This window comes from Mobula hypostoma, chromosome 8 (assembly GCF_963921235.1).
Source record: "Mobula hypostoma chromosome 8, sMobHyp1.1, whole genome shotgun sequence".
Taxonomy (NCBI): Eukaryota; Metazoa; Chordata; class Chondrichthyes; order Myliobatiformes; family Myliobatidae; genus Mobula; species Mobula hypostoma.
The window spans coordinates 158,020,030-158,046,529 of record NC_086104.1 but is presented as its reverse complement, the minus strand read 5'-3'; the positions used below and the strand labels follow the sequence as shown (position 1 = coordinate 158,046,529).

Here is a 26,500-nt window from a genome sequence, read left to right as displayed (position 1 = left end):
GTGTAACATTGGGGAGTACACAGGGTGCTGGGATTGGGTGTAACATTGGGCAGTACACAGGGTGCTGGGATTGGGTGTAACATTGGGCAGTACACGGGGTGCTGAGATTGGGTGTAACATTGGGGAGTACATAGGGTGCCGGGATTGGGTGCAAGTGGTCTCTGCTTGGGGATTGGTTCTCAGACAAACAGTCCCCCCCCCCACCCCACTTACCGTTACCTTCTCTTGTTGACAGACGGACTCATCATTGGGCCATTCTTCAGCCAGGATCCAGGTTCTCTCTGTTGAGGTAAGGCCCAGGGACACTGTTCTGAACGGTCTTCAGTGCACCGCTTCGCCCCTCTCATCCCCTGCCCAGTTTGGGACCTGGCAACGTGTTCCCCGGACGCGCTGTGGGGTGACTTTCGTCAGTAGGAGGTGTGAGTGCAGGACTCTGAGTGCGCCACGGCTGAAGACCACTCCTCTCAGCCGTAACCCCCGACCATCCCACATTCCTGTCCGAGTGTCACAGTGGTGTAGTGATTAGCAGGAAGCTATGACAAAGCCAGGTTTAATTCTTACCATTCCCCGTACGGGGTTTCTACCTTCTCCCCGTAACTGTGTGGGTTTGCACCGAGTGCTGAGGCTTCCCCTGATGGTTCGGGTTAGTAATCTGTGGGCTTGTGTTGGTGCTCGAAGTGTGCTGACACTTGAGAGCTGCACCCAGCTCATTAGCAATTTGCTATGGTGAGTTGGCCAGGGTGCAACAATCAACAAAACCAACACTCAACAATTATAAACAATAAAGTTATATAAAAATAAAACTACATGTACAGATATGGAATAAAATGTATTTTAAATACATAAATTGCAGCGTGCAGTTCCAGTGCAAGCGGTGTTATAGAAAGTAGTTTGAAGTGTTTATCCCACGTAATAGGGGAGGGTGGGGGGAGAGGTGTCTTCACTCTGTTTCGATGTACATGTAACAAATAAAGCTCATCTTTAATATCTCTCCCCGTCGGCACAGGCATCCTTGCAGGAAGAGCTGAACCAGCTGGAAGCTGAGTTGGATTCCGACCTGCAGGAGATCGAGCGGCGGCTGGCACAGAGGGAGGGCAGGTCCCAGGTCTGTATCTGTCTCTGCCTCTGCTCTACCCTCTGTAAACGTCAGCCTGGCCGAGGTGCCAGTCTCACCCACCACTCACTGCTCACTGACTGTTGCAGCCAAGACTTGAATTAAAATTCTCACCGCTTTTTACTAACTCCTGCATGTCTTTTCCTTCCTCTTCCAGCCCTTCGAGCTGTTCTGCCCAGCAACCCCCAACAACCCTCGATTTAACCCTAGCCTAATCATAGGACAATTTACAATGACCAATTAACCTATTATGTCTTTGGACTGTGAGAGTAAACCAGAGCACCTGGGGAACACTCCCACATTCCACAGGGAGAACGTACAGACTCCTTACAGAGGACACCAGGGTTGAACTCTGACCCCCCCCCGAGCTGTAATAGTATCATGCTCACTGCTTTGTTACCGCGGCTGTAACCGTGTCCCCACTACCACCTCCGGGATCGCGATGCTCCTCCGATTCTGGCGGTTTGATGACTCAGTTGTCATGGTGCCTTCTGCCCCTGAGCACGAGGCTCAGTGACCAGCACCCCACCCGCCCCGTCCTCCTCACTCCCTTCCCTTTAACCTCTGGACTTTGACCCGAACTTTAGTCGTGCCCTAATGTCTCCTCTGACTCAATGTCAAATTTGATTGGAAATTACTTTGCTAATATTTCTAGTCAAGTCCACTCTCTGCTTTGCCGAATCCAGCAGAAATGGACATTGAGAGTGCAAAGAAAATTTACAAAGATGTTGCCAGCACTTGAGAACTAGAGTTACATAGAAACATAGAAAACCTATAGCACGATACAGGCCCTTCAGCCCACAAAGCTGTACCAAATATGTCCTTACTTTAGAAATTACCTAGGGTTACCCATAGCCCTCTATTTTTCTGAACTCCATATACCTGTCCAGGAGTCTCTTAAAAGACCCTATCATATCCCACTCCACCACCATTTCCGGCAGCCCATTCCACACACTCACCACTCTCTGAGTAAAAAACTTACCCCTGACATCTCCTCTGTACCTACTCCCCAGCACCTTAAAACCGTGCCCTCTCATGCTAGCCATTTCAGCCCTGTGAAAAAGCCTCCGACTATCCACACGATCAATGCTTCTCATCATCTTATACACCTCTATCAGGTCACCTCTCATCCTCCATCGCTCCAAGGAGAAAAGGCCAAGTTCACTCAACCTGTTCTCATAAGGCATGCTCCCCAGTCCAGGCAACATCCTTGTAAATCTCCTCTGCACCCTTTCTATGGTTTCCACATCCTTCCTGTAGTGAGGCGACTAGAACTGAGCACAGTATTCCAAGTGGGTCTGACCAGGGTCCTGTATAGCTGCAACATTACCTCTTGATTGATGAAGGCCAATGCACCATATGCTTTCTTAACCACACAGTCAACCTGCGCAGCAGCTTTGATGTCTTATGGACTCGGACCCCAAGATCCCTCTGATCCTCCACACTGCCAAGAGTCTTATCGTTAATACTATATTCTGCTATCATATTTGACCTACCAAAATGAACCACTTCACACTTATCTGGGTTGAACTCCATCTGCCACTTCTCAGGCCAGTTTTGCATCCTATCAATATCCCGCTGTAACCTCTGACAGCCCTCCACACTATCCATAATACCCCCAACTTTTGTGTCATGAGTTATAGGGAAAAGTAGAACATGTTCAGACTTCATTCCCTGGAGTGCAGGACAAAGAGGGGAGATTTGATAGAGGTATACAAAATTAAAACGGGTATAGATAGGGTAAATGCAAGCAAGCTTTTCCCACTAAGGTTGGGTGAGACTACAGCTAGAGATCATGGGTTAAGGGTGAAAGGTGAATTGTTTAAGGGGAACCAGAGGGGGAACTTTCTGAGACAGAGGGTGCTGCTAATGTGGAGTGAGCTACCAGTGGGTTCAGTTTCAACATTTAAGAGAAATTTGATAGGTATATGGATGGAAAGGATATGGTCTGGGTGCAGGCGGAATAACCGATTGGCAGACTAAGTGGGCCGAAGGGCGGCAGCACTCTTCCAAAAGGGCCTGTTTACATCCCCCCTCTGCTTTGCTGAACCTGGCAAAAATGGACACTAAGTCTTGCCGATTTTTCTCTTATTTGGCTCTTGGTCCCCTCTTGTACCTCCTTGTTACATTCCCCCTTTTCTTCAGGTTCTAACAAACCAAACCTTCTTCACTCAGATCCAATGGACAGTCTCAGTCTCACTCAGTGCCTGGTTTGCTCACCCAGTCTCAGACTCACCCAGTCTCAGTCAGTGCCTGGTTTACAGGGCTCACCCAGTCTCAGTCTCAGACTCACCCAGTCTCAGTCTCAGTCTCACCCAGTCTCAGTCTCACCCAGTCTCAGACTCACCCAGTCTCAGTCTCAGACTCACCCAGTCTCAGTCTCAGTCTCACCCAGTCTCAGTCTCAGACTCACCCAGTCTCAGTCTCAGTCTCACCCAGTCTCAGTCTCAGTCTCACCCAGTCTCAGTCTCACCCAGTCTCAATCTCAGACTCACCCAGTCTCAGTCTCACCCAGTCTCAGTCAGTGCCTGGTTTACAGGGCTCACCCAGTCTCAGCCTCACCCAGTCTCAGTCTCACCCAGTCTCAGTCAGTGCCTGGTTTACAGGGCTCACCCAGTCTCAGACTCACCCAGTCTCAGTCTCACCCAGTCTCAGTCAGTGCCTGGTTTACAGGGCTCACCCAGTCTCAGTCTCAGACTCACCCAGTCTCAGTCTCACCCAGTCTCAGACTCACCCAGTCTCAGTCTCAGACTCACCCAGTCTCAGTCTCAGTCTCACCCAGTCTCAGTCTCACCCAGTCTCAATCTCAGACTCACCCAGTCTCAGTCTCACCCAGTCTCAGTCAGTGCCTGGTTTACAGGGCTCACCCAGTCTCAGACTCACCCAGTCTCAGTCTCACCCAATCTCAGTCAGTGCCTGGTTTACAGGGCTCACCCAGTCTCAGACTCACCCAGTCTCAGTCTCACCCAGTCTCAGTCAGTGCCTGGTTTACAGGGCTCACCCAGTCTCAGTCTCACCCAGTCTCAGTCTCACCCAGTCTCAGACTCACCCAGTCTCAGTCTCAGTCTCACCCAGTCTCAGTCAGTGCCTGGTTTGCTCACCCAGTCTCAGTCTCACCCAGTCTCAGACTCACCCAGTCTCAGTCTCACCCAGTCTCAGACTCACCCAGTCTCAGTCAGTGCCTGGTTTACAGGGCTCACCCAGTCTCAGTCTCAGACTCACCCAGTCTCAGTCTCACCCAGTCTCAGTCAGTGCCTGGTTTACAGGGCTCACCCAGTCTCAGACTCACCCAGTCTCAGTCAGTGCCTGGTTTACAGGGCTCACCCAGTCTCAGTCTCACCCAGTCTCAGACTCACCCAGTCTCAGTCTCAGTCTCACCCAGTCTCAGTCTCACCCAGTCTCAGTCAGTGCCTGGTTTACAGGGCTCACCCAGTCTCAGACTCACTCAGTCTCAGTCAGTGCCTGGTTTACAGGGCTCACCCAGTCTCAGTCTCAGTCTCACCCAGTCTCAGACTCACCCAATCTCAGTCTCACCCAGTCTCAGTCTCACCCAGTCTCAGTCAGTGCCTGGTTTACAGGGCTCACCCAGTCTCAGTCAGTGTCTGGTTTACAGGGCTCACACGCTCTCAGGAAAACAGATTGTTATCTGAATGGTGGCCGATTAGGAAAAGGGGAGGTGCAACGAGACCTGGGTGTCATTATACGCCAGTCATTGAAAGTGGGCATGCAGGTACAGCAGGCGGTGAAAAAGGCTAATGGTATGCTGGCATTTATAGCAAGAGGATTCGAGTACAGGAGCAGGGAGGTACCACTGCAGTTGTACAAGGCCTTGGTGAGACCACACCTGGAGTACTGTGTGCAGTTTTGGTCCCCTAATCTGAGGAAAGACATCTTTGCCATAGAGGGAGTACAAAGAAGGTTCACCAGATTGATTCCTGGGATGGCAGGACTTTCATATGATGAAAGACTGGATCGACTAGGTTTATACTCTCTGGAATTTAGAAGATTGAGGGGGGATCTTATTGAAACGTATAAAATCCTAAAGGGATTGGACAGGCTAGATGTAGGAAGATTGTTCCCGATGTTGGGGAAGTCCAGAACGAGGGGTCACAGTTTGAGGATAAAGGGGAAGCCTTTTAGGACCGAGATTAGGAAAAACTTCTTCACACAGAGAGTGGTGAATCTGTGGAATTCTCTGCCACAGGAAACAGTTGAGGCCAGTTCATTGGCTATATTTAAGAGGGAGTTAGATATGGCCCTTCTGGCTACGGGGATCAGGGGGTATGGAGGGAAGGCAGGTACAGGGTTCTGAGTTGGATGATCAGCCATGATCTTACTGAATGGCGGTGCAGGCTCGAAGGGCCGAATGGCCTACTCCTGCACCTATTTTCTATGTTTCTATGTCTCAGTCAGTGCCTGGTTTACAGGGCTCACCCACTCTCAGCCCGGTAACTGAACGGGCAAGGTCTCCTGAGGTTACATAGCTCCTGAATCAGTCAATTCGCTTAACAAGGCTGTCTGCATTTCCAGTGGATACGGAGTTGGTTGGAACAGGCAGGTTTATTATCACTGACGTATGTTATGAAGTTTGTTTTGCAAGAGCAGTACAAAGTTCAGTGCATTCAAATGACTGGAAGTTACAATAGGAATTTTTTAAAAAAGTAGTGCAGGAATAGGACAAAACAGTGGAGTAGTGTGCGTGGCGAGGGCCCTTGACGGACCTGGCTTTTGTGAGGCATTGCCTTCGGAAGATATCGTTGATGGTGAGGAGGCAAGTCCCCATGGTTCTCTGCGTCACTGGGTCATGCACAGTGCAGATCAGATACCAGTAAATCTCACTTTATTTTGCCTCATCAGTAGCTCCCGGAGCACAGATTGGACACTGAGTAATTACTGCTTTCCACATTCCAACAAAAAAACCCTAGATGAGCGACCTCTCGGGTTAATGGTGTGAAACAGACAAGTATGACTGCTGTGGAACAGAAGGCAAGTGACTGCATCTTATGCGAGTAGAATTAGTTTATTGATGGTGAAGACGTGAAACAGGGTGGAGCTTAGGACCCTGTACAGACATGCTGGCTGACAGTGTCACGAACTGAGAGCTTCCAAGAATTCCCCATTCCACTCATTCCAGCCTGTCTCTCCTGGGTTCCAGGCTGTGATCTTCTGACACGTTTCTGTCTGCTCTCTCCCAGGGAAGCTCGGAGAACCGGCAGGTGGACGGAGAGCTCCGGAGCACCGGGTGAGTTGACCAGGTGTGGTGTGGGGGGTAAGCACCGAGCCGGGAGACTTTTCAAAGTGTTGCTTCAGGAACTTTCCGCTCTGAGTTCACAGCCACACAGTCCACGCAGACAGCCACAGAGACACAGGCTTATGAAATATTTATTGGTCTGCATGTTCCCCCCCACCGAATTACAGCCGGAACCTGTACAACACGACGTGTATATACATTGTGAGATGTGTCAGAGTGTTTCTGTAAGGGGTGTGGGGTGTGACAGTGTGACTGTGAGGGGTGTGGGGTGTGTCAGTGTCACAGTGAGGGGTGTGGGGTGTGTCGGTGTGTCAGTGAGGGGTGTGGGGTGTGTCGGTGTTACAGTGAGGGGTGTGGGGTGTGTCAGTGTGTCAGTGAGGGGTGTGGGGTGTGTCAGTGTCACAGTGATGGGTGTGGGGTGTGTCGGCGTCACAGTGAGGGGTGTGTGGTGTGTTGGTGTCACAGTGAGGGGTGTGGGGTGTGTCGGTGTGTCAGTGAGGGGTGTGGGGTGTGTCAGTGTCACAGTGAGGGGTGTGGGGTGTGTCAGTGTTACAGTGAGGGGTGTGGGGTGTGTCAGTGTCACAGTGAGGGGTGTGGGGTGTGTCTGTGTGTCAGTGAGAGGTGTGTGGTGTGTCGGTGTCACAGGGAGGGGTATGTCAGTGTCACAGTGAGGGGTGTGGGTAGTGTCAGTGTCACAGTGAGGGGTGTGGTGTGTTTCAGTGTCACAGTGAGGGGTGAGGGGTGTGTCGGTGTGTCAGTGAGGGGTGTGGGGTGTGTCAGTGAGGGGTGTGGGGTGTGTCAGTGTCACAGTGAGGGGTGTGGGGTGTGTCTGTGTGTCAGTGAGAGGTGTGTGGTGTGTCGGTGTCACAGGGAGGGGTATGTCAGTGTCACAGTGAGGGGTGTGGGTAGTGTCAGTGTCACAGTGAGGGGTGTGGTGTGTTTCAGTGTCACAGTGAGGGGTGAGGGGTGTGTCGGTGTGTCAGTGAGGGGTGTGGGGTGTGTCAGTGAGGGGTGTGGGGTGTGTCAGTGTCACAGTGAGGGGTGTGGGGTGTGTCAGTGTGTCAGTGAGGGGTGTGGGGTGTGTCGGTGTCACAGTGAGGGGTGTGTCAGTGTGGGGTGTGTCAGTGTCACAGTGAGGGGTGAGGGGTGTGGGGTGTGTCAGTGTGTCAGTGAGGGGTGTGGGGTGTGTTGGTGTGTCAGTGAGGGGTGTGGGGTGTGTCAGTGTCACAGTGAGGGGTGTGGGGTGTGTCTGTGTGTCAGTGAGAGGTGTGTGGTGTGGCGGTGTCACAGTGAGGGGTGTGGGGTGTGTCGGTGTGTCAGTGAGGGGTGTGGGGTGTGTCAGTGTCACAGTGAGGGGTGTGGGGTGTGTCGGTGTGTCAGTGAGGGGTGTGGGGTGTGTCAGTGTCACAGTGAGGGGTGTGGGGTGTGTCAGTGTGTCAGTGAGGGGTGTGGGGTGTGTCAGTGTGTCAGTGAGGGGTGTGGGGTGTGTCAGTGTCACAGTGAGGGGTGTGTCAGTGTGGGGTGTGTCAGTGTCACAGTGAGGGGTGTGGGGTGTGTCAGTGTGTCAGTGAGGGGTGTGGGGTGTGTCGGTGTGTCAGTGAGGGGTGTGGGGTGTGTCAGTGTCACAGTGAGGGGTGTGTCAGTGTGGGGTGTGTCAGTGTCACAGTGAGGGGTGTGGGGTGTGTCAGTGTGTCAGTGAGGGGTGTGGGGTGTGTTGGTGTGTCAGTGAGGGGTGTGGGGTGTGTCAGTGTCACAGTGAGGGGTGTGGGGTGTGGCGGTGTCACAGTGAGGGGTGTGTCGGTGTGTCAGTGAGGGGTGTGGGGTGTGTCAGTGTCACAGTGAGGGGTGTGGGGTGTGTCAGTGTCACAGTGAGGGGTGTGGGGTGTGTCGGTGTGTCAGTGAGGGGTGTGGGGTGTGTCAGTGTCACAGTGAGGGGTGTGGGGTGTGTCAGTGTGTCAGTGAGGGGTGTGGGGTGTGTCGGTGTGTCAGTGAGGGGTGTGGGGTGTGTCAGTGTCACAGTGAGGGGTGTGTCAGTGTGGGGTGTGTCAGTGTCACAGTGAGGGGTGTGGGGTGTGTCAGTGTGTCAGTGAGGGGTGTGGGGTGTGTCGGTGTGTCAGTGAGGGGTGTGGGGTGTGTCAGTGTCACAGTGAGGGGTGTGTCAGTGTGGGGTGTGTCAGTGTCACAGTGAGGGGCGTGGGGTGTGTCGGTATTAAAGTGTGTCAGTTTTCCTTAATTCTGCTTACCAAAGCCATCTCATGGTCCCTTCTAGCTCTCCTAATTTCATTCTTAAGTTCTTTCCCGGCAAACTTCTAATTTTCTAGAACTCTATCAGTACCAAGTTTCTTGAACCTTTCATAATTTTTCTTTTTTTCTTGCTAGACTTGTACACCATGGTACTTTTTCCCTGCCTCAATGGAACATATCTATGTAGGATGCCAAGCAAATTTTCCTTGAACATTTGCCACATTTCTGCCATGCATTTCCCTGAGAACATCTGCTCGCAACTTATGCTCCCAAGTTCCTGCTTGATAGCATCATATTTCCCCCGACCCCAATTAAATGTTTTCCCAATTGGTCTGTTCCTATCTCTCTCCAGCACTATGGTAATTTACCCTAGGAATTTACCGGGCCCTGTCCCCCTCCGATGCCCTGATGAGGACTGGCTCGTGGACCTCCAGTGCCCTCCTCTGCAGTCATCTGCTCATCTCTTTGGTCTTGCTGGCATTGAGTGAGAGCTGGCATCACTCGGCCAGAATTTCAAGCTCCCTCCTTTCTGCTGATTTCTCACCACATTTGATTCAGCCAACAGTGGTGTTGTCAGCAGGCTGAAACACGGCATTGGAGCTGTGCTTGGCCACACGGTCATGGGTGTTAAGCGAGTAGAGCAGGGGGCTAACGCACAGCCTTGCGGTGATGGAGATTGAGGAGATGTGGTTGCCAATCTGGACTGACTGAGGTGTACAGGTGGGGAAACCGGGGGAGCAGTTGCTCAGGGCGGTATCGATGTGTGGTATTGGAGCTTAGTGATGTGCTTTAAGGGGATGATAGTGTTCAGTGCTGAGCTGTAGTCCTGGTGAATGCATCTTCATTGTCTGGGCATCTGCTCCCTCTCTCAACCTGTGAAACTGGGTGGGACGGAAATCCAAGTACATTTGTTCAGCAATGATGCACATCTTACATCCGATGCACAAGTGTGGGGTCTAAGTGGGATTAATCTTGTTTATGTGTTGTAATGTAGCAGAATTTAAATGTATTGTGGGGTTTAGAGTTAAGGTTATCCCGGGATCACTCAGACTGAGATCATCAGGAGCCACAAACACTCCCGTAGCTGGTCCGCATTTGAGGACAGCAAGGTGTCCTGTCTGACGCAGGCTCTCAAGGTGGGAACAACCCACCAACCTAAAAGCAGGGCTTTCCCTTTGGGTTTTTTTTAAAAGTACATTTATTATCACAGTATGTATGCAGTATACACCCCTGAGATGCATCTTCCCACTGACAGCCACAAAAACAAAGAAAACCATTCAAAGAAAAACATCAACCCCCCCCCACCCACAAGAAAATACACACTGCTCAAACGTTAAAAAAAACACAAGGGACAAACACAGAATATAAAACACAAAATCAAAAGAGTCCAGGCACGTTCAGTTCATTTTTTATTTCTTTATTTAGCGATACTGCACAGAGTAGGTCACGCCGCCCCACAGCCCTGACTAACCCTAACCTAATCACAAGACAATGACCAGCTAACCTACCCGGTACGACCTTGGACTGTAGGCGGAAACGGGAGCACCCGGAGAAAACCCAAATGTTCCACGTCCAGAGGCTCCTTACACAACTCCGAACTGCGGAATGCCCCCAGCCGTAACAGCATTGAGCTCATTGCCACACCACCCCGGGTGATGGACAGGTAGAGGTTAAGTTGTCACAGACAGAAGTTATACCGCAGCTCCACACTGCTCCAGGTTTGGCCACACCTTGTCAGTGTTCTGGACAGTGCAGTCCATGCAGAAGTGGTTTATTTGATCTGCAAGGAGTCTGTTCAATAGTCATGTAACAGAGGGATAGAATCCATTGTTGAGACTGGTACTATATGCCTTCGTGCCTCTGTATTTTCTCCCTGATTGGAGTGGGGAGAAGAGAGAATGTTTGGGGTGGAGGTGTCTTTGATTATGTTGGTTGCTTTCCTGAGGCAGTGCGACGTGTAGACAGAGTCCATGGAGGGGAGGCTGTTTCTCTGATAGACTGCACGGTGTTCCCAACTCCACAGTACCCTGTGGTCATGCTGACATTTCACAGCTACCTTTACTGTGGCCCCTGAATTCCCAGATTTCCATATATTACTCTGGAATGGGGCTGGACTTAAGGATTAGCTTAACCTGTCGCCTGTATGTCGGAACATAGGGTGAGATGTGCTGTTTGCGTCAATGACCAGCACAATCTGAGGGTGTGCTGGGGGCAGCCTGCAACTACCGGCACTTTTCCGGCGCCATCATTGCATGCCCAAAATTCACTAGCCCTAAGCCATACACGTTTGGAATGTGGGAGGATCCGAAGCATTCGGAGGAATCTCATGTGGCCACAGAGAGAAGGTACAAACTCCTTATTGAGAGCGGGGGGAGGGATTGAACCCCGATCAGTGATCTCCGGCGCTGTAAAGCATTACGCCATCCGTGTCCCAGAATAATGGTTTTGGCCAAATTTCCCACAACACAGCCCTGAACTGGCTCCAAGTAACGAGGGTTTCCATTTTGCTGGAGGCGCCAGGAGGAGAGATTGTGCAGACATTGAACTTTGGACTGGGACGTCAGCAATAGCAGTGAGCAGTGTGTGCATCATAAACTTCCAACAGAAATCTAAATCCGTAAACTTCACCTTCCCCCCCAGACCAATGACCTCACCTCCCGGGTGGGAAAAGTCAGCTGTTAATCACGGACCCAACCACCAGCATGCTGTGTTGCCTAGCAGCAGGAATATCCAGAGAGGAGAAGATAGGACAGATCAGCCATCTTCCTCAAAAGGTACGCTCTTGCACAATGGGATTTCCACGGTGCCCTGCTTCACCTCAGCTAGAGCACAGGACTGTACAGGCCCTTCAGCCCACAATGCTGTGCTGACCATTTCACCTACTCTAAGATCAGTCTAACCATTCCCTCCTATGTGGCCCTCCACTTCTGCTTTCATCCAGGTTGCTATCTAAGAATCTCTTCGATGTCCCGAATGTATCTGCTTCTACAACCCCCTTCGGCAGGATGTACTTATACTTTATTGTCGCCAAACAATTGATACTAGAACATACAATCCTCACAGCGATATTTGATTCTGCGATTCCCGCACCCTGGATTACAAATATTAAATATTAAAAATTTAAATTATAAATCATAGATAGAAAATAGAAAAATGGAAAGTAAGGTAGTGCAAAAAAACCGAGAGGCAGGTCCGGATATTTGGAGGGTACGGCCCAGATCTGGGTCAGGATGTAGTTCATAATCAGAATCAGGTTTAATATCACGGCATATGTCGTGTAATGACTTGTTTTGCAGCAGTAGTACATTGCAATACATAATTTTTAAAACAAAGTTATAATATATATATTATATATAGTATATAAAATAAAATTAAACAAGCAGTGCAAAAAGAGAGGAAAATAATAACGAGGTGGTGTCCAAGGGTTCAATGTCCATTCAGGGGGGAAGAAGCTGGTTTTGAAGAGTTGAGTGTGTGTCTTCAGGCTCTACCTTCACCTTGATGTGAGGTGGAGAGGGTTTAACCCCTGATGGACTAACTTTTTGTAGGATTTTCTATTCAGGGCATTTTGTGTGTGTGCTTCTCTGTGTTAAGGTTGGCCGAGGGAGAATCCTCGTCTCAGGATACGTTGACTCTCCATGCTCCTTCTAGTGTGAGTGGGAGATGAGTCAATGGCTCGTCCAGAGTTTGATGCGTGCAAAGTTAGTGTCTCTCACTCTTCTTCTCTCTCTGTGTAGGTCCTTGCCCTTCAGGGCACAATGGAACGGGTCCTGACTGTGCCTCAGAAAGATCCAGCAACTCGGAAATATCAAAGGTAATGGTGGACACATTGAGGTTTACTGCCCATCTCTCTGTCTGGATGTAGCCTTGAGGTGTTGCCCTGACCTAGACAGGCTAATGAATGGTGACAGGGTTGAATCACGCCCGCGAGCTGTGGGCTAACACCCGTAACTAGTTCCCATTGTCTTTGTGAAAGGAAACCTGCCAATCTTACCAGCTGTCGCTGGCATTACCACAGAGAGCAAAGTTTCTTTTACACTATCCCACTAGATAGACAATAGGTGCAGGAGTAGGCCATTCGGCCCTTTGATACTGCCAGAGCTGGGAGACTATGGGTGAGGGACGTTAGGTAATGGACTTTCTATATCATTGTTCATTTCTTCAATATTAAACCATAAGACATAGGACAGAATGAGGCCATTTGGCCCATCAAGTCTACGATACTGGGGATTCCCTGGTTACTGAAGACCAGATTTACAGAAATCTGACAGAACAAATCCTCTCCAAAAAATTAAAGCATTTTTCAAAACAGGATAGTCAGTTACAGAAATGAAAACATCTTCAAGAGCTGTGGAATTTAAAAAGATAACCAGTCTCAGTAAAAGTGTGCACAGATAATCGGCCTGCAGTGACCAAACACGTACAGAGTTCTGATCCTCATAATCCGAACAGTTTGCAAATTGGAAATGTAGTCACACAATGAGGAGTTTCAGTAAACAACATATACAACTCAAGAGCAATGAAGGCCATTCCCAATTCTCTGCCAGATACGATGGTATTGCCACAAACCAATTTCTTACGCAACAGAAGATGCCTGGAGAGCCGTAGGAACCTGCGAATGCATTCCATACGCTCGTCCGTATGTACGGGCATTAGTACACATTCAGTGGCAACTTTATTAGGAACACCTGTACACCTGCTCGTTAATGCAAATATCTAATCAGCCAATCATCTGGCAGCAACTCAATGTATAAAAACATGTAGACATGGTCAAGGGGTTCAGTTGTTTATCAGACCAAACATCAGAATGGGGAAGAAATGTGACTTTGACCATGGAATGATTAATGCTGCCAGATGGGGTGGTTTGAGTATCTCAGAAACTGCTGATCTCCTGGGATTTCATGCAGAACAGTCTCTAAGAGTTTACAGAGAATGGTGTGGAAAAACACAAAAAAACATCCAGTGAGCGGTTGTTCTGTGGGTGGAAACACCTTGTTAATGAGAGAGATCAGAGGAGAATGGCCAGACTGGTTCAAGCTGACAGGAAGGTGACAGTAACTCAAATAATAAAATTACAACGGTGGTGTGCAGAAGAGCACAACATTGAACCTTGAAGTAGCAGAAGATCACGAACAGACACTCAATGGCCACTTTACTAGATTCAGGAGGTACCTAATAAAAGTGGGCACTGGGTGTATATTTTCCTGGGACAGTGCAGAGGGAGGTCTGCTATATGGTCCCTTCCCAGGAGTGCATGACAGAACAGAGCAGGGTCACAATGGTGCAGCTGTACAGCCCCTGTTTCACCGCTCCAGAGACGTGGCTTCAGTGCTGTCTGCGTGGAGTTTGCACGTTCCCCTACGTTTCCTCCAGCTGCCCCGATTTCTGCTTTCCACATTCCAATGACGTGCAGGGACAGGGGAAGCTGCAAACCCTGGAATATGTGGCAGGAACTCGGTGGCTCGAGCAGCATCCATGGGGGGGAGGAACAATGGAAGTTTTGGGTCAAAAGCTTGTATCTCACATCCCAAAGACATGCGGGTTGCTAGGTTAATTAGTCTCCATTAAGTACCCCTGGCGTGGAGGTGAGTGGGAGACTCTGGAGACGTGGTGGAGGGGGGAGATTAAGGAAAGATAGACTTTATTTGTCATATTTACACCGAAGCATCCTGTGAAATGCATCATTTGTGTTAACAACCAACACAGTCCGAGGATGTGCTGGGGGCAGCCCGCAAGTGCTGCCATGCTTCTGGCACCAACAGAGTACATCACAGCTCACTAACCCAAACCCGTACATCTTCAGAATGTGGGAGGAAAACGGACGACTCTGAGAAAACCCACATGGTCATGGGGAGAGAGTACAAACTCCTTCCACTCAGCAGTGGCAATTGAAACCCAGTCGCTGTTTCTGTAAGGCATTACGCTAATGTACTGCTCTGTGTGAGTGTGTGTGAGTGTGTGTGTGTGTGTGTGTGTGTGTGTGGCAGGATGCACTTGATGGGCCAAAGGGCCTGTTAGCATTCTGTCCAACTCTGACTCTAATGTAGCTGTGTGGTTTTACGAGGCTGTATTGTTACCCTGAGTCAAACCTTTTTCCTAAGCATTTCCTTATTGCTCCCACAGATGAAGGCAGCGCGGGCAATCTTTGATTTCCAAGCCCAGTCTCCCAAGTAAGTAGAGGCGGTGGTGTGTGGAGAAGAGGGTGGGGACCACTGCATTCATATCAGCCCCTCAGCGACTTTCACTTTACACTGACACTCCACACCTCATACCCACACTGACACACTCCTCTCCACAGTCCCTCACCACCCCCTTCATCCCCCCACTCACTGACACTCCACACGTCATACCCACACTGACACACTCCTCTCCACAGTCCCTCACCACCCCCTTCATCCCCCCACTCACTGACACTGTACACTGACACTCCACACCTCATACCCACACTGACACACTCCTCTCCACAGTCCCTCACCACCCCCTTCATCCCCCCACTCACTGACACTCCACACCTCATACCCACACTGACACACTCCTCTCCACAGTCCCTCACCACCCCCTTCATCCCCCCACTCACTGACACTGTACACTGACACTCCACACCTCATACCCACACTGACACACTCCTCTCCACAGTCCCTCACCACCCCCTTCATCCCCCCACTCACTGACACTGTACACTGACACTCCACACCTCATACCCACACTGACACACTCCTCTCCACAGTCCCTCACCACCCCCTTCATCCCCCCACTCACTGACACTCCACACCTCATACCCACACTGACACACTCCTCTCCACAGTCCCTCACCACCCCCTTCATCCCCCCACTCACTGTCACTTCACACTGACACTCCACACCTCATACCCACACTGACACACTCCTCTCCACAGTCCCTCACCACCCCCTTCATCCCCCCATTCACTGTCACTTCACACTGACACTCCACAACTCATACCCACACTGACACACTCCTCTCCACAGTCCGTCATCACCCCCTTCATCCCCAATTCACTGTCACTGTACACTGACACTCCACACCTCATACCCACACTGACACACTCCTCTCCACAGTCCCTCACCACCCCCTTCATCCCCCATTCACTGTCACTGTACACTGACACTCCACACCTCATACCCACACTGACACACTCCTCTCCACAGTCCCTCACCACCCCCTTCATCCCCCCATTCACTGACACTCCACACCTCATACCCACACTGACACACTCCTCTCCACAGTCCCTCACCACCCCCTTCATCCCCCCACTCACTGTCACTCCACACTGACACTCCACACCTCATACCCACACTGACACACTCCTCTCCACAGTCCCTCACCACCCCCTTCACCCCCCATTCACTGTCACTTCACACTGACACTCCACACCTCATACCCACACTGACACACTCCTCTCCACAGTCCCTCACCACCCCCTTCATCCCCATTCACTGTCACTTCACACGTCATACCCACACTGACACACTCCTCTCCACAGTCCCTCACCACCCCCTTCATCCCCCCATTCACTGTCACTGTACACTGACACTCCACACCTCATACCCACACTGACACACTCCTCTCCACAGTCCCTCACCACCCCCTTCATCCCCCCACTCACTGTCACTGTACACTGACACTCCACACCTCATACCCACACTGACACACTCCTCTCCACAGTCCCTCACCACCCCCTTCATCCCCATTCACTGTCACTACACACTGACACTCCACACCTCATACCCACACTGACACACTCCTCTCCACAGTCCCTCACCACCCCCTTCATCCCCCCATTCACTGTCACTTCACACTGACACTCCACACCTCATACCCACACTGACACACTCCTCTCCACAGTTCCTCACCACCCCCTTCATCCCCCCATTCACTGTCACTTCACACTGACACTCCACACCTCATACCCACACTGACACAATCCTCTCCACAGTCCCTCACCACCCCCTTCATCCCCCCACTCACTGTCACTGTACACTGACACTCCACACCTCATACCCACACTGACACACTCCTCTCCACAGTCCCTCACCACCCCCTTCATCCCCCATTCACTGTCACTTCACACTGACACTCCACACCTCATACCGACACTGACACACTCCCCTCCACAGTCCCTCACCACCCCCTTCATCCCCCATTCACTGTCACTTCACACTGACACTCCACACCTCATACCCACACTGACACACTCCTCTCCACAGTCCCTCACCACCCCCTTCATCCCCCCATTCACTGTCACTTCACACTGACACTCCACACCTCATACCCACACTGACACACTCCCCTCCACAGTCCCTCACCACCCCCTTCATCCCCCCATTCACTGACACTCCACACCTCATACCCACACTGACACACTCCTCTCCACAGTCCCTCACCACCCCCTTCATCCCCCCACTCACTGACACTCCACACCTCATACCCACACTGACACACTCCTCTCCACAGTCCCTCACCACCCCCTTCATCCCCCCACTCACTGTCACTGTACACTGACACTCCACACCTCATACCCACACTGACACACTCCTCTCCACAGTCCCTCACCACCCCCTTCATCCCCCCACTCACTGTCACTGTACACTGACACTCCACACCTCATACCCACACTGACACACTCCTCTCCACAGTCCCTCACCACCCCCTTCATCCCCCCACTCACTGACACTCCACACCTCATACCCACACTGACACACTCCTCTCCACAGTCCCTCACCACCCACTTCATCCCCCATTCACTGTCACTTCACACTGACACTCCACACCTCATACCCACACTGACACACTCCTCTCCACAGTCCCTCACCACCCCCTTCATCCCCCCACTCACTGTCACTGTACACTGACACTCCACACCTCATACCCACACTGACACACTCCTCTCCACAGTCCCTCACCACCCCCTTCATCCCCCCACTCACTGACACTCCACACCTCATACCCACACTGACACACTCCTCTCCACAGTCCCTCACCACCCCCTTCATCCCCCATTCACTGTCACTCCACAACTCATACCCACACTGACACACTCCTCTCCACAGTCCCTCACCACCCGCTTCATCCCCCCACTCACTGTCACTTCACACTGACACTCCACACCTCACACCCACACTGACACACTCCTCTCCACAGTCCCTCACCACCCCCTTCATCCCCCCACTCACTGTCACTTCACACTGACACTCCACACCTCACACCCACACTGACACACTCCTCTCCACAGTCCCTCACCACCCCCTTCACCCCCCCATTCACTGTCACTGTACACTGACACTCCACACCTCATACCCACATTGACACACTCCTCTCCACAGTCCCTCACCACTCCCTTCATCCCCCCATTCAATGTCACTTCACACTGACACTCCACACCTCACACCCACACTGACACACTCCTCTCCACAGTCCCTCACCACCCACTTCATCCCCCCATTCACTGTCACTGTACACTGACACTCCACACCTCATACCCACACTGACACACTCCTCTCCACAGTCCCTTACCACCCCCTTCATCCCCCCATTCACTGTCACTTCACACTGACACTCCACACCTCATACCCACACTGACACACTCCTCTCCACAGTCCCTCACCACCCCCTTCATCCCCCCACTCACTGTCACTGTACACTGACACTCCACACCTCATACCCACACTGACACACTCCTCTCCACAGTCCCTTACCACCCCCTTCATCCCCCCATTCACTGTCACTTCACACTGACACTCCACACCTCATACCCACATTGCAACACTCCTCTCCACAGTCCCTCACCACCCCCTGCACCCCCCCAGTCACTGTCACTTTACACTGACACTCCACACCTCATACCCACACTGACACACTCCTCTCCACAGTCCCTCACCACCCCCTTCATCCCCCCACTCACTGTCACTTCACACTGACACTCCACACCTCACACCCACACTGACACACTCCTCTCCACAGTCCCTCACCACCCCCTTCATCCCCCCATTCACTGTCACTCCACGCTGACACTCCACACCTCATACCCACACTGACACACTCCTCTCCACAGTCCCTCACCACCCCCTTCATCCCCCATTCACTGTCACTTCACACTGACACTCCACACCTCATACCCACACTGACACACTCCTCTCCACAGTCCCTCACCACCCCCTTCATCCCCCATTCACTGTCACTTCACACTGACACTCCACAACTCATACCCACACTGACACACTCCTCTCCACAGTCCCTCACCACCCCCTTCATCCCCCATTCACTGTCACTTCACACGTCATACCCACACTGACACACTCCTCTCCACAGTCCCTCACCACCCCCTTCATCCCCCCATTCACTGTCACTTCACACTGACACTCCACACCTCATACCCACACTGACACACTCCTCTCCACAGTCCCTCACCACCCCCTTCATCCCCCCACTCACTGTCACTGTACACTGACACTCCACACCTCATACCCACACTGACACACTCCTCTCCACAGTCCCTCACCACCCCCTTCATCCCCATTCACTGTCACTACACACTGACACTCCACACCTCATACCCACACTGACACACTCCTCTCCACAGTCCCTCACCACCCCCTTCATCCCCCCATTCACTGTCACTTCACACTGACACTCCACACCTCATACCCACACTGACACACTCCTCTCCACAGTCCCTCACCACCCCCTTCATCCCCCCATTCACTGTCACTTCACACTGACACTCCACACCTCATACCCACACTGACACAATCCTCTCCACAGTCCCTCACCACCCCCTTCATCCCCCCACTCACTGTCACTGTACACTGACACTCCACACCTCATACCCACACTGACACACTCCTCTCCACAGTCCCTCACCACCCCCTTCATCCCCCATTCACTGTCACTTCACACTGACACTCCACACCTCATACCGACACTGACACACTCCCCTCCACAGTCCCTCACCACCCCCTTCATCCCCCATTCACTGTCACTTCACACTGACACTCCACACCTCATACCCACACTGACACACTCCTCTCCACAGTCCCTCACCACCCCCTTCATCCCCCCATTCACTGTCACTTCACACTGACACTCCACACCTCATACCCACACTGACACACTCCCCTCCACAGTCCCTCACCACCCCCTTCATCCCCCCATTCACTGACACTCCACACCTCATACCCACACTGACACACTCCTCTCCACAGTCCCTCACCACCCCCTTCATCCCCCCACTCACTGACACTCCACACCTCATACCCACACTGACACACTCCTCTCCACAGTCCCTCACCACCCCCTTCATCCCCCCACTCACTGTCACTGTACACTGACACTCCACACCTCATACCCACACTGACACACTCCTCTCCACAGTCCCTCACCACCCCCTTCATCCCCCCACTCACTGACACTCCACACCTCATACCCACACTGACACACTCCTCTCCACAGTCCCTCACCACCCACTTCATCCCCCATTCACTGTCACTTCACACTGACACTCCACACCTCATACCCACACTGACACACTCCTCTCCACAGTCCCTCACCACCCCCTTCATCCCCCCACTCACTGTCACTGTACACTGACACTCCACACCTCATACCCACACTGACACACTCCTCTCCACAGTCCCTCACCACCCCCTTCATCCCCCCACTCACTGACACTCCACACCTCATACCCACACTGACACACTCCTCTCCACAGTCCCTCACCACCCCCTTCATCCCCCATTCACTGTCACTCCACAACTCATACCCACACTGACACACTCCTCTCCACAGTCCCTCACCACCCGCTTCATCCCCCCACTCACTGTCACTTCACACTGACACTCCACACCTCACACCCACACTGACACACTCCTCTCCACAGTCCCTCACCACCCCCTTCATCCCCCCACTCACTGTCACTTCACACTGACACTCCACACCTCACACCCACACTGACACACTCCTCTCCACAGTCCCTCACCACCCCCTTCACCCCCCCATTCACTGTCACTGTACACTGACACTCCACACCTCATACCCACATTGACACACTCCTCTCCACAGTCCCTCACCACTCCCTTCATCCCCCCATTCAATGTCACTTCACACTGACACTCCACACCTCACACCCACACTGACACACTCCTCTCCACAGTCCCTCACCACCCACTTCATCCCCCCATTCACTGTCACTGTACACTGACACTCCACACCTCATACCCACACTGACACACTCCTCTCCACAGTCCCTTACCACCCCCTTCATCCCCCCATTCACTGTCACTTCACACTGACACTCCACACCTCATACCCACACTGACACACTCCTCTCCACAGTCCCTCACCACCCCCTTCATCCCCCCACTCACTGTCACTGTACACTGACACTCCACACCTCATACCCACACTGACACACTCCTCTCCACAGTCCCTTACCACCCCCTTCATCCCCCCATTCACTGTCACTTCACACTGACACTCCACACCTCATACCCACACTGACACACTCCTCTCCACAGTCCCTCACCACCCCCTTCACCCCCCCATTCACTGTCACTTTACACTGACACTCCACACCTCATACCCACACTGACACACTCCTCTCCACAGTCCCTCACCACCCCCTTCATCCCCCCACTCACTGTCACTTCACACTGACACTCCACACCTCACACCCACACTGACACACTCCTCTCCACAGTCCCTCACCACCCCCTTCATCCCCCCATTCACTGTCACTCCACGCTGACACTCCACACCTCATACCCACACTGACACACTCCTCTCCACAGTCCCTCACCACCCCCTTCATCCCCCATTCACTGTCACTTCACACTGACACTCCACACCTCATACCCACACTGACACACTCCTCTCCACAGTCCCTCACCACCCCCTTCATCCCCCATTCACTGTCACTTCACACTGACACTCCACAACTCATACCCACACTGACACACTCCTCTCCACAGTCCCTCACCACCCCCTTCATCCCCCATTCACTGTCACTTCACACTGACACTCCACAACTCATACCCACACTGACACACTCCTCTCCACAGTCCCTCACCACCCCCTTCATCCCCCCATTCACTGTCACTGTACACTGACACTCCACACCTCATACCCACACTGACACACACCTCTCCACAGTCCCTCACCACTCCCTTCATCCCCCCACTCACTGTCACTGTACACTGACACTCCACACCTCATACCCACACTGACACACTCCTCTCCACAGTCCCTCACCACCCCCTTCATCCCCCCATTCACTGTCACACCACACCTCATACCCACACTGACACACTCCTCTCCACAGTCCCTCACCACCCCCTTCATCCCCCCATTCACTGTCACTCCACGCTGACACTCCACACCTCATACCCACACTGACACACTCCTCTCCACAGTCCCTCACCACCCCCTTCATCCCCCATTCACTGTCACTTCACACTGACACTACACACCTCATACTGACACTTACACACTCCTCTCCACAGTCCCTCACCACCTCCTTCATCCCCCATTCACTGTCACTGTACACTGACACTCCACACCTCATACCCACACTGACACACTCCTCTCCACAGTCCCTCACCACCCCCTTCATCCCCCATTCACTGTCACTCCATACTGACACTCCACACCTCATACCCACACTGACACACTCCTCTCCACAGTCTCTCACCACCCCCTTCATCCCCCATTCACTGTCACTTTAGACTGACACTCCACACCTCATACCCACACTGACACACTCCTCTCCACAGTCCCTCACCACCCCCTTCATCCCCCCATTCACTGTCACTTTACACTGACACACTCCTCTCCACAGTCCCTCACCACCCCCTTCATCCCCGCATTCACTGTCACTTCACACTGACACTCCACACCTCATACCCACACTGACACACTCCTCTCCACAGTCCCTCACCACCCCCTTCATCCCCCCATTCACTGTCACTGTACACTGACACACTCCTCTCCACAGTCCCTCACCACCCCCTTCATCCCCCCCATTCACTGTCACTTTAGACTGACACTCCACACCTCATACCCACACTGACACACTCCTCTCCACAGTCCCTCACCACCCCCTTCATCCCCCCACTCACTGACACTCCACACCTCATACCCACACTGACACACTCCTCTCCACAGTCCCTCACCACCCCCTTCATCCCCCCATTCACTGTCACTGTACACTGACACACTCCTCTCCACAGTCCCTCACCACCCCCTTCATCCCCCCCATTCACTGTCACTTTAGACTGACACTCCACACCTCACGTCAAGAGACTCTTAGTCACTTTATCGTCTGTCAGTCACCTTATACTACCATGTACGAAGTGAAATGAACTTGTGTTGTGAATGCACATTAGGGTTTTATTCTACGTTTCAAATGTACAGTATAGTTCAAATTGCATTGATTATCAATGTGTGTATACCGTATACAATCTTGAGATTCTTCTTGCAGGCAGCCACAAAACCAAGAAACACGATAGAATCCACAAACACCTCCCACACTGCAGATACAGTCAAACATCCCATGTACAAAAAAACCATGCAAACAATAAGAGTAAACAAATACCGAGGCAATCTTCTAAACATCAGTCTTCTGGAATATACTTCATTATTTGTTAATTTATTTGTGGTACTTGTACTTTATACGCACTCCCAGCCCTCATCCTTGCTACCTGTCTCCTTGTTATCTCTGTCTCTCCCCATCCCTAACCCAGCCCACACCTACAACCCTGAACTGTGCCCCGGTCTTCTCTTTTTGTGAGGTTCACACTCCCTGTATCCATCACACTGCTCGAGGGCCTTTCGCTGGAGCAGATCACCTCTCCGTCACTCACTCACTCACTCTCCCCCTCACTCTCGTTCTCTTTTGCTCTATCTCTCTCTCCCTCCTTATCCCTCTCTCTCACTATCTCTCTCTCTCTATCTATCTATCTCTATCTCTCTGCATTACATGCTCTTGTGCTCTGAGGACACTCTCGGAATAACCTTTCCCTTCATCAGGATACTTGTTGGTGAAGCTTTGTGCGTGGTTCTGATCATTCCTGTGCGTGGTTCTGGTTACTCCTGTGAGTGGTGTGTAACATTTCTCCCTGATTCTGCAGGGAGCTGACACTTAAAAAGGGTGATGTCGTTTACATCCACAAAGTCCTCGACCAGAACTGGATGAAGGGAGAGCATCATGGGAGACTCGGAATCTTCCCCATGTCCTACGTGGAGGTATGGCACGCCCGTTTCACCTTGCACTGGTTTCATTCCCAGAGCAGCGGGCTATTGGTTCGATGTGGAATCACTGGGGACGGGAGGGGAGGGGGCTGGTGGTCTGTACATCTTGGTTGTAGAGTCGTCAAAGTAAATTTATTATCAAAGTATATATGTCACCATATACAACCCTGAGGTTCATTTCTGCAGACATTCACACTAAATGCAAAGAAATGAAAAATAAATAAATAAATAAAAAGCAATAAATATTCAGAACATGAAATGCAGAGTCCTTGAAAGTGAGTCCATAGTTTGTGGGAACAGTTCAGTGATGGGGTGAGTGAAGTTATCCACTCTGTTTCAAGAGCCTGATGGTTGAGGGGTAGTAACTGTTCCTGAACCTGGTGGTGTGAGTCCTGAGGCTCCTGTACCTTCTTCCTGATGGCAGCACCGAGAAGAGAGCATGGCCTGGGGGTTGGAAGTCCCTGTTGATACAGTAGATGCTGCTAAACTGCAACAACACACTGTGTAGATGTGCTCGACAGTGGGGGGGGGGGGGTGGGAGGTGGGTGGGATTTACCCTGATGGACTGGTCCGCTTTCACTCCCAGTACAACACACTGTGTAGATGTGCTTGACAGTGGGGCAGGGGGGAGATTTACCCTGATGGACTGGGCTGTTTTCTATTATTACTGCTACTACTATTGGACCCCCACTGTTTCTGAAACCTCCCTCACCCCCTACACCACCTTATTCTGGCTTCCTGTGACTTCCTCTCCAATCCTGATGAAAGATCTCAGCCCGAAATGTCGTCGGTTTATTCCTCTCCATGGATGCTGCCCGACCTGCTGAGTTCCTCCAGCATTTTGAGTGCATTGCCCACAAACTCTGTCCCCATGTTTTCCTATTTCAGATTATTCCTGCTAATGAGAGACCGACTCCAATTAAAAGCCCTCCCACCCATCTGGTGGAGTATGGGGAAGCTCTGGCCATCTTCAACTTCAAAGGCGACTCAAATATAGAGTTGTCCTTCCGAAAGGTGGGTACTTGTGCATTTGTGTTGTGTACGGGTGGCTACATTTGTGTGTTTGAGCTGTACGTGGGTGTATACATGTATCTGTATACACATGTCCACATTCCTGTGTTCAAGTTCGAGGTTAGTTTGTTGTCATTCAACCATACACCGCCCAATGAAAGAACATTCCTCTGGACTAAAGTTTACAACACAGTACATATAACTCACACACATAACACAAAGTAATACCACCACAAACAAATTAGCAAATAATAAAATGCATTTATGACACAATTTAAAAAGTAAAAGTATGTGTGCAAATCCATATATGTACTGTATCTGCATACCTACAAGTTGGTCTTTATTTGTCTCTGTGTGTGTATGTGTGCATATGTGTGACCATGTGTGTTTATCCTTGTTTAGCGGTGTGGCGTGTGTCTATACATATATATGGCAGTGTTTCCCCAGGCATATTCTGTCCACACTCGTGTGTGTGTGTGTGTCTACATGCATATATCCACAGCTCTGTTTCCCCAGGCATATTCTGTTCACATTCGTGTGTCTGTGTGTGTGTTCATGTGCGTACATATATCCACGGCTGTGTTTGCCCAGGTACATTCCATCGCATCCGCATGTGCATGCGTATACGTATATCCACGGCCACGTTTCTGGCCACGTGCCTGCATCTGAGTCCGTTTCTCATGCCCACCTCACAGAATAAAGATGAAAGATCTTTAAAGATGAGCTTTATTTGAGACCTACAGTGAAATGTGTCATTTATATCAGCACAGTCTGAGGCCGTGCTGGGGGGCAGCCCACACATTCCGTCGCTAACAGAGCATGCCCAGTAGTAATATAAAGTACAAAAACAAGGAACTTGGGCCAAAGATTTGAAAATTTCTGATTTGATTCCAACTGCACTTTGCTCTCTGTATCTCTGTCTGTCTACCTGTTGTCTACCTTCTCACTTCCCCTGTGTCTCTCTCTCCGTTTCTCTCTCTCTCTCCTCTCTCACTGCAGTATGACACTCCTGCGGCCTAACCCGGCCTGTGTGAGATTCAGTTCCATGAAGAGGTTAACTGACCTGGACAACACGTTGTATGGGTGGGAGCAGAGGCTACGGCGTTCGTTCCAGGTTTGTGAATGGGCTGCAAGCTCAAGAATATAAGAACGGGAGCCAGCCACTCGGCCCCTCAAGCCTGTCCTGCCCCAGGCCGCCAGTTCCCCACAGACTGCTTTCAACAATTAAATACCCCAGTTATCCAGTCTCCACCATCCTGTGGGGTACACCTTCATTACCCTCTCTGAGAAATCTCTGCAATCTTCATTTTTTTTAAAAGCTGCCCTGTATCCTTTAACTCTGTTCTCTCGAACAGGGCTCTCCCACCAGTGGAAACATCTCCAGACCTACTCCTCGGGACCTGACTTGTTTCAGTCAGACTGTTCCTCCTCCTCAAAAGCTCTAAGGAACACCAGTCTAGTTTGTTTAGCCGCTCATGATCACATTACACCGCATGGTAACCGTTACTGCCTTATTGCTGAAGAAATGCTAAAGATATTTGCTATGTCCCCATCAACCAGGGGTTCCTAACCTTTTTTTATGCCATGGACCAACACCATTAAGCAAAGGGCCCGTGGA

General features: G+C 51.4%; 1 protein-coding gene across 2 annotated transcripts in view; it reads left to right on the top strand.

The window, feature by feature from the left end:
- The window catches only part of sorbs3 (sorbin and SH3 domain containing 3), a 93,123-nt gene that overhangs the window by 49,195 nt on the left and 17,428 nt on the right, over positions 1–26,500 (top strand). For both annotated transcript variants that reach the window (XM_063057208.1, XM_063057207.1), the window contains exons 11-18: positions 236–289; positions 1,007–1,105; positions 6,310–6,356; positions 11,250–11,383; positions 12,347–12,423; positions 14,733–14,779; positions 23,751–23,865; positions 24,760–24,885. In XM_063057208.1, coding sequence (XP_062913278.1) covers positions 236–289; positions 1,007–1,105; positions 6,310–6,356; positions 11,250–11,383; positions 12,347–12,423; positions 14,733–14,779; positions 23,751–23,865; positions 24,760–24,885 — 699 coding nt within the window. The remainder of the gene's footprint in view (positions 1–235; positions 290–1,006; positions 1,106–6,309; positions 6,357–11,249; positions 11,384–12,346; positions 12,424–14,732; positions 14,780–23,750; positions 23,866–24,759; positions 24,886–26,500) is intronic.